The 12561-nt window shown below is 38.3% G+C and overlaps 1 protein-coding gene across 1 annotated transcript in view; it reads left to right on the top strand.

The window, feature by feature from the left end:
- Positions 1-9085, top strand: part of LOC102806254 (uncharacterized) — a 41039-nt gene extending 31954 nt beyond the window's left edge. The window contains exons 10-14 of the mRNA XM_085499902.1: positions 148-227; positions 1383-1451; positions 1864-1966; positions 3792-3907; positions 4208-9085. Coding sequence (XP_085356028.1) covers positions 148-227; positions 1383-1451; positions 1864-1966; positions 3792-3907; positions 4208-5357 — 1518 coding nt within the window. The 3' untranslated portion in view covers positions 5358-9085. The remainder of the gene's footprint in view (positions 1-147; positions 228-1382; positions 1452-1863; positions 1967-3791; positions 3908-4207) is intronic.
- The last annotated feature ends 3476 nt before the right edge of the window (positions 9086-12561 follow it).

The following is a 12561-nucleotide window of genomic DNA, read 5'->3' as shown; positions in this document are numbered from 1 at the left end:
TGATGGTGCTTGAATCATCAAGTCAAAGTGGTCTGAATTGATTTCTGATTACCAGCTTTTTTTATTCCAAAACTTGTCCGATCTGTGGTTGTAATTAATGAGTGATGGGACTGATGGAATAATTATATTATATTTTTTCTTTTTTAGATGAGACAAAAAACACTGCGAGTAAAGCAAGTGATTCTGGCAGAAAAAGATCACCATGAGTTATTTGATTGTATTAAGAGGTTAGAATTCAAATAAATATTGTCTTTGGGGCACTGACAAATACACTTCAAAAAAATATATTCTTCCCACATATTCATTCTTCTATTGCTTTTGATTGTTACCATAGTAACTAACCCTCAAATTTGGAAATGCTAAACTAACACATTCACATTGGTCAAGGTATCTTCTGTGTTCAACTTTGAATTCGGCAGGTTACCATGCAGGTTTGAATTCTGCAGGTAACCATGCAGGTTTGAATTCTGCATGTAACCATGCAGGTTTGAATTCTGCAGGTAACCATGCAGGTTTGAATTCGGCAGGTAACCATGCATGTTTGAATTCGGCAGGTAACCATGCATGTTTGAATTCGGCAGGTAACCATGCAGGTTTGAATTCGGCAGGTAACCATGCAGGTTTGAATTCGGCAGGTAACCATGCAGGTTTGAATTCGGCAGGTAACCATGCAGGTTTGAATTCGGCAGGTAACCATGCAGGTTTGAATTCAGCAGGTAACCATGCAGGTTTGAATTCGGCAGATAACCATGCAGGTTTGAATTCAGCAGGTAACCATGCAGGTTTGAATTCTGCAGATAGCCATGCAGGTTTGAATTCAGCAGGTAACCATGCAGGTTTGAATTCTGCAGATAACCATGCAGGTTTGAATTCAGCATGTAACCATGCATGTTTGAATTCGGTAGGTAACCATGCAGGTTTGAATTTGGCAGGTAACCATGCAGGTTTGAATTCAGCAGGTAACCATGCAGGTTTGAATTTGGCAGGTAACCATGCAGGTTTGAATTCGGCAGGTAACCATGCAGGTTTGAATTCGGCAGGTAACCATGCATGTTTGAATTCGGCAGGTAAGCATGCATGTTTGAATTCGGCAGGTAAGCATGGTGGTTCAGTGTGTGTGAGTAAAGATTTATTTGCTCTTCAGCAATATTTATTGACTACTGCATAAAGACTGCCCTCTTTAGGTCAAAATGGGAAGTGTATAATCATATTTGTCTCGTTTTTGAGTGATTATTGATCTCCTGCAGCTGTCTGACAACAGTTGGTGGTGTTAGTAGAGTACAACAATTTTGACTACAAATGATTAAATCATCATCAAACAACAAATTTATCATCAGTCAAGCAATTGATACTATGTTTGTTTGCATTGATTCCTGTCACAGAAATTGTGTCCCAGGTTGCATGGATGGAGATGTTGCAAAACCATTTCTCACACTTTATCACTTATCATGGTAAGTCTTCTGTCATCACTTGTCAAACTGCATTCTGGGTAATTTTAATGATATTCTGTACAAATGCTCATCCATTTGACCTTTAATGAATACAAAGGTATAAATTAGAGATGAAAATGTCTGTACTTGGTGTCTCTACTTGATATTATTCTCATGAATAATTAATAAAATCAATGTGAATTAGAAATGCTGTAACCAAATTTTACATGAGGAAAGCATGCAGGGGGAGGGGAAGGGGGGAGTGGGTGTTATTGAGCAATGTATGATGTATATATATTTTGTGTATAACATGATGGGATGTTTTAATTAGATTTGGTAAGTATAGTCAAATGCGATGTACAGGAATATTTTGGGAGATGGATGTAACAACCTAAAAGGATTAATAAATTGTTTTCTCATTGGTTGTTTTTAGCATTCCTGATATTTTGAAGTTATTTAAATGTCCAGCAGAGAAGTTAATAGATGCCCTGGAATATGAAGCCTTGCAATTTGACCCAGAAGATGATTATTGGAAGGCATGTGTTTTAATCACTTCTAACAGCTGATCTGGGTTCTGCATAGATGTGCTATAATAACTATAATAGTATTAGGTCATCCCAATTCTTTGCTATCACAGAGATCTATGACATGCTGGTTCCTCACTGCCACATCCTTAGACAACCAAGTTCTTAAGACATCTTAGTTTCTTGCTTTAAAATGACTACACAGCTGAGTTGTTCTAGGATACACTAATTACATATATCAAATCACTATCAGATTCCTGGCCATCCCTTCTTTGGTCTACATTGTCTGATGGCTTTGGATCTTTGTGTCTAACAAGGTCTAATAGCTTTGGAAGTCACTTGGCTACCCTGGTCTACAAGGTCTAATGATATTGGCAGTCACTTAGCCAACCTGGTCTACAAGGTTTAATGGCTTTGGCAGACACCTGGCTAACCTGGTCTACTTGATCTAATGACTTTGGCAGTCACTTAGCCAACCTGGTCTACAAGGTTTAATGACTTTGGCAGTCACTTGGCTAACCTGGTCTACTTGATCTAATGACTTTGGCAGTCGCTTAGCCAACCTGGTCTACAAGGTTTAATGACTTTGGCAGACACCTGGCTAACCTGGTCTACTTGATCTAATGACTTTGGCAGTCGCTTAGCCAACCTGGTCTACAAGGTTTAATGGCTTTGGCAGACACCTGGCTAACCTGGTCTACTTGATCTAATGACTTTGGCAGTCACTTAGCCAACCTGGTCTACAAGGTTTAATGACTTTGGCAGTCACTTGGCTAACCTGGTCTACTTGATCTAATGACTTTGGCAGTCGCTTAGCCAACCTGGTCTACAAGGTTTAATGGCTTTGGCAGACACCTGGCTAACCTGGTCTACTTGATCTAATGGCTTTGGCAGACACCTGGCTAACCTGGTCTACAGGGTTTAATGGCTTTGGCAGACACCTGGCTAACCTGGTCTACTTGATCTAATGGCTTTGGCAGACACCTGGCTACCCTGGTCTACTTGATCTAATGATATTGGCAGTTGTTTAGCCAACCTTGTCTACAGGGTTTAATGGCTTTGGCAGTCACTTGGCTACCCTGGTCTACTTGATCTAATGGCTTTGGCAGACACCTGGCTAACCTGGTCTACAAGGTCTGGTGGCATTGGTAGTTCTGCTGTTTCGCTGGTCTGCATTTTCTGATGGCTTTGACAGTCCTTGGATTACTCTGGTCTACAGTGTTGGATGGGTGTGTCATTGCCTGAGTCCTTGGATTACTCTGGTCTGCAGTGTTGGATGGATGTGTTATTGCCCGAGTCCTGCGATTACTCTGGTCTACAGTGTTGGATGAGTGTATCATTGCCTGAGTCCTTGGATTACTCTGGTCTACAGTGTTGGATGAGTGTATCATTCCCTGAGTCCTTGGATTACTCTGGTCTACAGTGTTGGATGAGTGTATCATTCCCTGAGTCCTTGGATTACTCTGCTCTACAGTGTTGGATGGGTGTGTCATTGCCTGAGTCCTTGGATTACTCTGCTCTACATGTTGGATGGGTGTGTCATTGCCTGAGTCCTTGGATTACTCTGGTCTACAGTGTTGGATGAGTGTGTCATTGCCTGAGTCCTTGGATTACTCTGGTCTACAGTGTTGGATGAGTGTGTCATTCCCTGAGTCTACTATGCTTGATAATGTTACATAATAACCCATAGGCTGACCCAAACCATCAACCCTGAATTTGACATAATGCTGGGTTACAACTGACATATGAACATGCCAATACAGTCATATAATATACATACTTGTGATCTGTTTACATAAAATAAATGAATTAAATTATCTTAACTTGCTACTCTTAGGGGGAAGTAGTTACACATGAAGATGTAAAACTTGGAGCTGATGAAGATGTTTTGATTGATTTAGAGTATGGATTGGACGACTTGAAACTCCTTCTTCAAGTCATGCAGTTCAAAAGGTGAGTCTGCGATCCCCCATGGCTACTTGCTAATTGACATATGTATAATGTATAAGCACTACTACAGACTGATATGTAGTTCTATGTTGATGAAGTTCTATTAGATTCCTGGCACCACTACAAGCTGATTTCCTAATGGTAAAAAAATCAAATTATTTGCAATTTCGTTGAAGCTTGTGTACATAGTAAATAAGTATCCATGCAGTGATGTTGTCACCATGGTGATGATTTAATTTTGTTTGTGCTTTAGAGAAACACTATAAATGAGCTGAATCAATCTGTGTATTTCTTGCATTTCAGAAAAAGAATTCTCAAAGCTATGATCAGTGATTCTGATAAGCATCTTGTGAATGAACTCCAGTTTGTAGAGCAGCAAATAACTGATGTAAGAAATGCAATCCAGTATAGAGGGTATGAAGATGTCAAGAAAGAAAAAGAAACAAATTCAAATGATGAGATATGTAGTCCAATAGTTGAGGAGTTGAGCAAGAATGAAGATGAAGTACAGGAAGAAATAAGTCAATCCTCAATCAATAATGAGGGACAGATATCTGAAAAGAGTGATTGTCAACAAGCCACATCTTCTAATAACACAATGAATAAAGATGATGATAAAATAAATGAAGAAGACATTTCCGAAGCTGATTTGTCAAGAAAAGTAATCTCAAATCCACAGGCACGAGTGGAACCTATCATGAAGGATTCTGTCGATAATGACCAACCATCTGATGCTATAGAAATTGAGCCTAGTAAATCAGCGCCAAGCAATCCATCTGTATCTAGTCTCCAATCAGACATGATAACTTATAATCAACAGAATGCTAATCAATATCAACGCTGTTCATCATCTCAGCAACAGAATTCAGGTCAATATCCATACTGTCCAACATCTCAACAGAATGCAGGTCAATATCCGCTCTGCCCACCTGAACAAGAGAATGCTAGTCAATATCCATACTGTACAACACCTCAACAGAATGCAGGTCAATATCCACTCTGCCCACCTCAACAACATAATACAGGTCAATATCAACAGAATGTAGGTCAATATCAATGTTGGCCAGCACAACAACATAATGCAGGTCAATATCACCAGAATGCAGGTCAATATCACCAGAATGCAGGTCAATATCACCAGAATGCAGGTCAATATCACCAGAATGCAAGTCAATATCAACAAAATGCAGGTCAATATCACCAGAATGTAGGTCAATATCAACAGAGAAGTGGATATCATAACCAGCGTAGATCATACGGCATGCAAAACCAATTTGCACAGAATCAATATTGCAACTATCCACCAAGAAATTTTGGACCGGTTAGTCAGAATCAGCAACAAATGGCTGCATACAACCATATGCAGCAAACACAGTTTGGTCAGTTCCAAAACACAAATAATTTTGGCCAGGGTCGTGGAAAAGCTCAAACTCTAGGATATGGATACATGTAAGGAATGGTATTTATCTTTGATTTATTTGATCATATTTTATGCACTCAGCTGAAATGGTAAACAGCACTTCAGTAATGCATGATTTCAAACAAATACAAATTTGAAGATAAAATGCAGGGATTGCATATTTTTTTAGGTAATCAGGTCTGAAATTATCAAAAAAAATTTACTGATGAGATAAAATACAGGGATTGTATTTTTTCTAATTTGCATATTTATTTGATAATCACGTATGAAATTTTCAAATAATTTACTGATAGTGTACTTCTATTATATGACATGTATCACGTTTCATTTATAAAAAGAATATTAGGTTCTGTGTTTTGTCTGTAAGGGTACATACATTCTACACCCTGCAGTGGTATCCTATATCTGAAGAGTTTCATTACAGAACTTGTTTGAGAAATGCTCATTGTTTCCCATTTTTTGCTTGTTGTTCACATACAAGAACAATTATGCAACTTAATTCATGTTATTCAACTTAATTAATGTTTGACTGACAGGAGTTACTAATCAGTTTTAGTATTCATTTGTCTTTCAGTTGTTTACAGAATTATGTATTTAAATTTCTTTAGATCATAACAAACCAACTGTATAGTTTTCACTGTTTGAAACCCCATGGTTGATCTGTCAGCCGTGAAACTTAAATAAGGTACAAGTTACAAATAAAGGGCATGATGGGGAAAAATGCTATTGGTGTATTGTATGGAAATTAAAGGGCAGTGGTGGCTACATAGTGCTTGGTGTATTGTATGGAAATTAAAGGGCAGTGTAGGCTGCATAGTGCTTGGTGTATTGTATGGAAATTAAAGGGCAGTGTTGGCTGCATAGTGCTTGGTGTATTGTATGGGAATTAAAGGGAAGGGTAGGCTGCATAGCACTTGGTGTATTGTATGGAAATTAAAGGGCAGGCTGCATAGAACTTGGTGTATTGTATGGAAATTAAAGGGCAGTGCAGGCTGCATAGTGCTTGGTGTATTGTATGGAAATTTAAGGGCAGTGTTAGCTGCATAGTGCTTGGTGTATTGTATGGAAATTTAAGGGCAGTAGTGGCTGCATAGCGCTTGGTGTATTGTATGGAAATTTAAGGGCAGTGTTAGCTGCATAGTGCTTGGTGTATTGTATGGGAATTAAAGGGAAGGGTAGGCTGCATAGCGCTTGGTGTATTGTATGGAAATTTAAGGGCAGTGTTAGCTGCATAGTGCTTGGTGTATTGTATGGGAATTAAAGGGAAGGGTAGGCTGCATAGTGCTTGGTGTATTGTATGGAAATTTAAGGACAGTGTTAGCTGCATAGTGCTTGGTGTATTGTATGGAAATTTAAGGGCAGTGTTAGCTGCATAGTGCTTGGTGTATTGTATGGGAATTTAAGGGCAGTGTTGGCTGCATAGTGCTTGGTGTATTGTATGGAAATTTAAGGGCAGTGTTAGCTGCATAGTGCTTGGTGTATTGTATGGGAATTTAAGGGCAGTGTTGGCTGCATAGTGCTTGGTGTATTGTATGGAAATTAAAGGACAGTGCAGGCTGCATAGCGCTTGGTGTATTGTATGGAAATTTAAGGGCAGTGTTAGCTGCATAGTGCTTGGTGTATTGTATGGAAATTTAAGGGCAGTGTTAGCTGCATAGTGCTTGGTGTATTGTATGGGAATTTAAGGGCAGTGTTGGCTGCATAGTGCTTGGTGTATTGTATGGAAATTTAAGGGCAGTGTTAGCTGCATAGTGCTTGGTGTATTGTATGGGAATTTAAGGGAAGGGTAGGCTGCGTAGCACTTGGTGTATTGTATGGAAATTTAAGGGCAGTAGTGGCTGCATAGCACTTGGTGTATTGTATGGAAATTTAAGGGCAGTGTTAGCTGCATAGTGCTTGGTGTATTGTATGGAAATTTAAGGGCAGTGTTAGCTGCATAGTGCTTGGTGTATTGTATGGAAATTTAAGGGCAGTGTTGGCTGCATAGTGCTTGGTGTATTGTATGGGAATTAAAGGGAAGGGTAGGCTGCGTAGCACTTGGTGTATTGTATGGAAATTAAAGGGCAGTGTTAGCTGCATAGCACTTGGTGTATTGTATGGAAATTTAAGGGCAGTGTTAGCTGCATAGTGCTTGGTGTATTGTATGGAAATTTAAGGGCAGTGTTAGCTGCATAGTGCTTGGTGTATTGTATGGGAATTAAAGGGCAGTGTTAGCTGCATAGTGCTTGGTGTATTGTATGGAAATTTAAGGGCAGTAGTGGCTGCATAGTGCTTGGTGTATTGTATGGAAATTAAAGGGCAGTGTTAGCTGCATAGTGCTTGGTGTATTGTATGGGAATTAAAGGGCAGTGTTAGCTGCATAGTGCTTGGTGTATTGTATGGAAATTAAAGGGCAGTGTTAGCTGCATAGTGCTTGGTGTATTGTATGGAAATTTAAGGGCAGTGTTAGCTGCATAGTGCTTGGTGTATTGTATGGAAATTTAAGGGCAGTGTTAACTGCATAGCACTTGGTGTATTGTATGGAAATTTAAGGGCAGTGTTAGCTGCATAGTGCTTGGTGTATTGTATGGAAATTAAAGGGCAGTGTTAGCTGCATAGTGCTTGGTGTATTGTATGGAAATTTAAGGGCAGTGTTAGCTGCATAGTGCTTGGTGTATTGTATGGAAATTTAAGGACAGTAGTGGCTGCATAGTGCTTGGTGTATTGTATGGAAATTTAAGGGCAGTGTTAGCTGCATAGCGCTTGGTGTATTGTATGGAAATTTAAGGGCAGTGCAGGCTGCATAGCGCTTGGTGTATTGTATGGAAATTTAAGGGCAGTGTTAGCTGCATAGCGCTTGGTGTATTGTATGGAAATTAAAGGGCAGTGCAGGCTGCATAGCGCTTGGTGTATTGTATGGAAATTAAAGGGCAGTGTTAGCTGCATAGCGCTTGGTGTATTGTATGGAAATTTAAGGGCAGTGTTAGCTGCATAGTGCTTGGTGTATTGTATGGAAATTTAAGGGCAGTGTTAGCTGCATAGTGCTTGGTGTATTGTATGGAAATTTAAGAGCAATGGTGGCTGCATAGTGCTTGGTGTATTGTATGGAAATTAAAGGATGGATCATCATGGCTTGGATTTTCTGGGCAAGCCATATATGTGCAACAATACACTGTCTTGGGAGTTAAAATAGATCAAATTAAAAATTTTCTTTTTCTTTTTTGAAGAACATAAACGTAGTTGGGTACATGTTAATAGTTATTTTCTTTCAGATGCAGCTTTTTTGCAAATCAGAATTAAGAGATATATTAACACCGAAACTTTGTGCATACTTTGAACATAATGGTCCCTTGATACACATCATATTGGATCCAAATGGCTGACTTCTATTAATAAGTACTGTTCCAGAACCACATCTCTTTTTTCTTATCTGATCATCTTCAAATTTGGAAATCTTACCAATCCTTTTGAAATATCGACCATGTTAAATTTTTGTGTGGCCTGCAGGTATAATGTATTAAGATTTAAACATAAAATTAAATGCAGAAATGGAACCAGATGTTAGTAACATACTCTCTATAATACCTTACTTGGTATATATTGCTATAAGTACTATAGATAACTTTTCCAACCAGAGTTAATAAGTGTCTTTTTTTCTGTTGGAGAGTAATTGAAGTTTTTTGCAAAGTTCAAATTGAAGGGTAGAAAATAGAAGCATTCCAATGTTAGTTCAAAACATGCATAACTGTAGTGAAACAAGAAATAAAAATGAAGTAAAAGTAGGTTGGATAACTACAAAGTTGATTGGAAAGTATTAGTGGAAAGTTGAAACTGTTAGAAAAATTAAAACACTGGTTGAAGAGTTGGTTGGAAATTGTTGAAGTTGCTCGAAGTGGGGAAAATATTCAGCTTATGTGATTTACTATTAATATCAATAGTTTGTGATGTATTGCAAACATCTCTTATGATTTATCTAATGACTATCAGTTATATTTGCAGGGGGCAAAGGAATTTACTTGCCTCCCAATCAAACTACATACATCCTTCGATACATAGACATTTGCGGGGATACGAATGCCCTCTAGCAGTTGGATTGAGAAATGTTCTTAGGGCGGTTTTCTACCACTTGAACAGTTGATCGAATTTTCCTGACATTTATAGTATGGATTTATTCTATGCTCTATTATGGTGAAGTGTCTGGTCACCAAACTATTCGGGAAAACACAGGTAACAAATCTATGATATAATTTTGTTCATCCATTTACCATTGGGTCCTATGTTAAACAGTTCTCGCCATATCTAAACAATCATACTTGGTCACTAGATGGTACTTGCAGTTGAATTTAAGATATGAATGTTTATTATTATTTTTTATGAAATAATGTTTTAACATTGATTCCCATGGTAAATACTGTTCATTTTTGCATTTCTTCCAAAACAAATATTTTATATTAGGATAAAAATCAGAGCATTTAATGACTGGCTTAATGATATGGTAATTATATGACTATTTTGAAACCAACCATATTTGATAAATTTGTTAAAAACCTGCAATCATGGTAGTTGTTGCGACACGCATGTGTGAAATATATGGGTCACATATATACAAGCGAGTTTGACTGTTGCGCAGATCAACGAGCACAAAGTTTTAGTTAAGTATTTTTTAGGTGATTTGAAAGTATCGAAAGAGCAACCGGCGGTAATTAGTGCATCGTGCCCGAGTCAAACATCATACTTGTGAATCCCATTAGAAGAGCGCAGTGGATTGTGGGAAAATCAATGTTTATCAACACAAATGTCGCACATGCGCAGCGCAATGACTGCTGCCCTGTACCCTCTCTGTCCCTTTTTTATTCACAAACAAAATTCAATTTTTTGACATTTTATTAAAGTTTGACACTTCATAAATAACGTCACGATTTGCACAACAATGTAGTTCATATCATTGGTCATTAAGTGGTCAAGTCAATGTTAAGGTATAATGAAGCTGACGCAATTAATACTACTCATATTTAAATGTTATGTTTACATATCTCACAAATTAATTTTACAGCCCATTAAAATGCATATTCTTATGTCGAATTGTATAGCGAGTGGCTTCTAGTTCCAATGGAGCATCAGAATAGAACACAAGCTGTAAGATGACTTCCAAACATTGATTATTTCTCAAATCGTGTTTCCCTCCTCTGTACACTGACTTGTGTGTGCTTAGTTTCTGTAGTGTTTTCTGGTGAATGAGGTCTACAAATTATCGACTGCTGTCATTTTGAAGTGTACGTATTTCTAATATGGTTGACGCCATGAAAGTCTTGTTTTACCTTTCTTTTCTTCAACACTTTTTCTAGGCAAGACTTATACTTTAAACTGTCTTCCCATCCAGGTAATATGTTTTGTGCCAGTGGAGTAGTATGTTATGCGTTTACGAACCAATATAATTGATATTTCAGAAATTTTTCATGAGGCAGGTGTGGCTGGGTAATGAAGCAGAATGTCAGACAAGACGACATATGAACAGTATGTGTTGCTTGAATAAATTTACACAATTAACAAATCATCTCCTCCCTAATTATTCGTTGAGTACGTGATATAAGTAAGTAGTAGATACGCGGAACTCTATAAATAATTGTGATAGGATTAACAGATAATGGCAAATTATCGGATTACATGCATTCTCCCTTGGGTAACATCTTTTTCTGTCCGTCAAAATGATGGTCGGGGACGAGGCAGGAAGCTGTCTCAGAACCAGGCAGCCTCAACACTAGTAGCAACGAATCTATTGCAATTAGAAGATAGGTTGTGACTATGTGTAACATGTTTACCAGATAAAAGCAAGGGAAACGATGTTACCCTGAACAATAAGATTAAATAGAACGATTAGATTCAATGGTAGTGTTAGAGACCTCTTAGAGTTTTATGCACAGGCCTATTCAAAGGACAGGTTCTTTTCGTGCAATTGACATTTCGCGCAATTCTCTTTGCTGATTTATGACATTCAGTCGGCGATCTGAACTATGAACTTAATCGCTGAAAACCATTACACATCTTAATGTTTACCTTTGTACTAGTCAGCTTTTTCCTTTTAATAAAAATGTGGAACACCTTATTTGAATGTGTAAGCTAGTTCGTAATATAGTGCACCTTGAAAAAAATCAAACAAAATGGCGAATATTCGATAACTTTTAATCTCGCCTAAGCCAACATTGTTTCACCATATGCTATCTGATTCCTTCCTTTACTGACAGACAACGAAACGGAATTGGCAGAAAAAAAATCAAATTTGAAATTTCATGGTTGAAATGTTATAAACATAGAGTTGGTATTTTAAATTCTCTTATCTTGTGATACAAATTAGGGGCGATTCTGTGATAATTCTTGTTTTGCCTTGGATAATGTTGTGTGTCAAGTGTTATGTTGTAATAGGTAAGCGCATATAAAACTAGTTCCATTGCGCCAATGATAAGATTGCTTTGAATTCTCATTACTTTAGTACTCCTACTTTAACACTTGTTCAACTTCACCTTCAAACGTGCCGCTCTTCAGTGAATCAACAACACGTTCCAGCACCACACAATGTACTGATGTACTTCTACAAATGCCGACTGGAATATAAATTACAGGCACATTGTATACATGTAAACAAGCAAGACAGAACTAATGACCACGGTGAAGCCGCTTGTCACTGTAATCATTCGTTATATCAGGGGAAAAATCTCCTCTCAGGGTTCTCCACACGTGTCAGGGGGAAATCTCGTCTCGTCTCGTCTCGTCTCGTCTCGTCTCGTCTCGTCTCTCTATCGCGTCCCCTTGAGGTATGGGATCGGGAAAGTCACTTTAACTTTACAGTCAAATAAGACACACACAACGAAATACGTTTCAGCTTTCGTCTTAGTCGGTCAATCGAGCACTCTATAAGACACAGCGCCCTGGGGAAAAATCCCCAAGACTATCGCAAGGCTGGCCCAAGACTAGCCCAAGACTGGACTGCCTCAAGGCTCGCCCCAGGACTAGACTCTCGACTCTCCAGGACTGCGTCTGTTCTGACTGTACTCCCCAAGACTAAGTCAAACTCTCTTTATTCATTTTCAAAACCTTAACCAATTACAAAGCAGCATTAAGACTCTAGGGCGTAACCTTCAATCATACAGCCAATCACACTAAGTACTGAATACGTCATATCTTTTGATTAATCGTTCACTACATTAATAACCACGGATACCAACTGTCAGAAATCGTAGTCAGAATAGCGATGGTTATCTCG

Source organism: Saccoglossus kowalevskii, chromosome 6, assembly GCF_978046115.1.
Source record: "Saccoglossus kowalevskii chromosome 6, keSacKowa6.1, whole genome shotgun sequence".
Taxonomy (NCBI): domain Eukaryota; kingdom Metazoa; phylum Hemichordata; class Enteropneusta; family Harrimaniidae; genus Saccoglossus; species Saccoglossus kowalevskii.
Note: the sequence above shows the minus strand (reverse complement) of the source record. Positions and strands in the feature narration are given on the sequence as shown.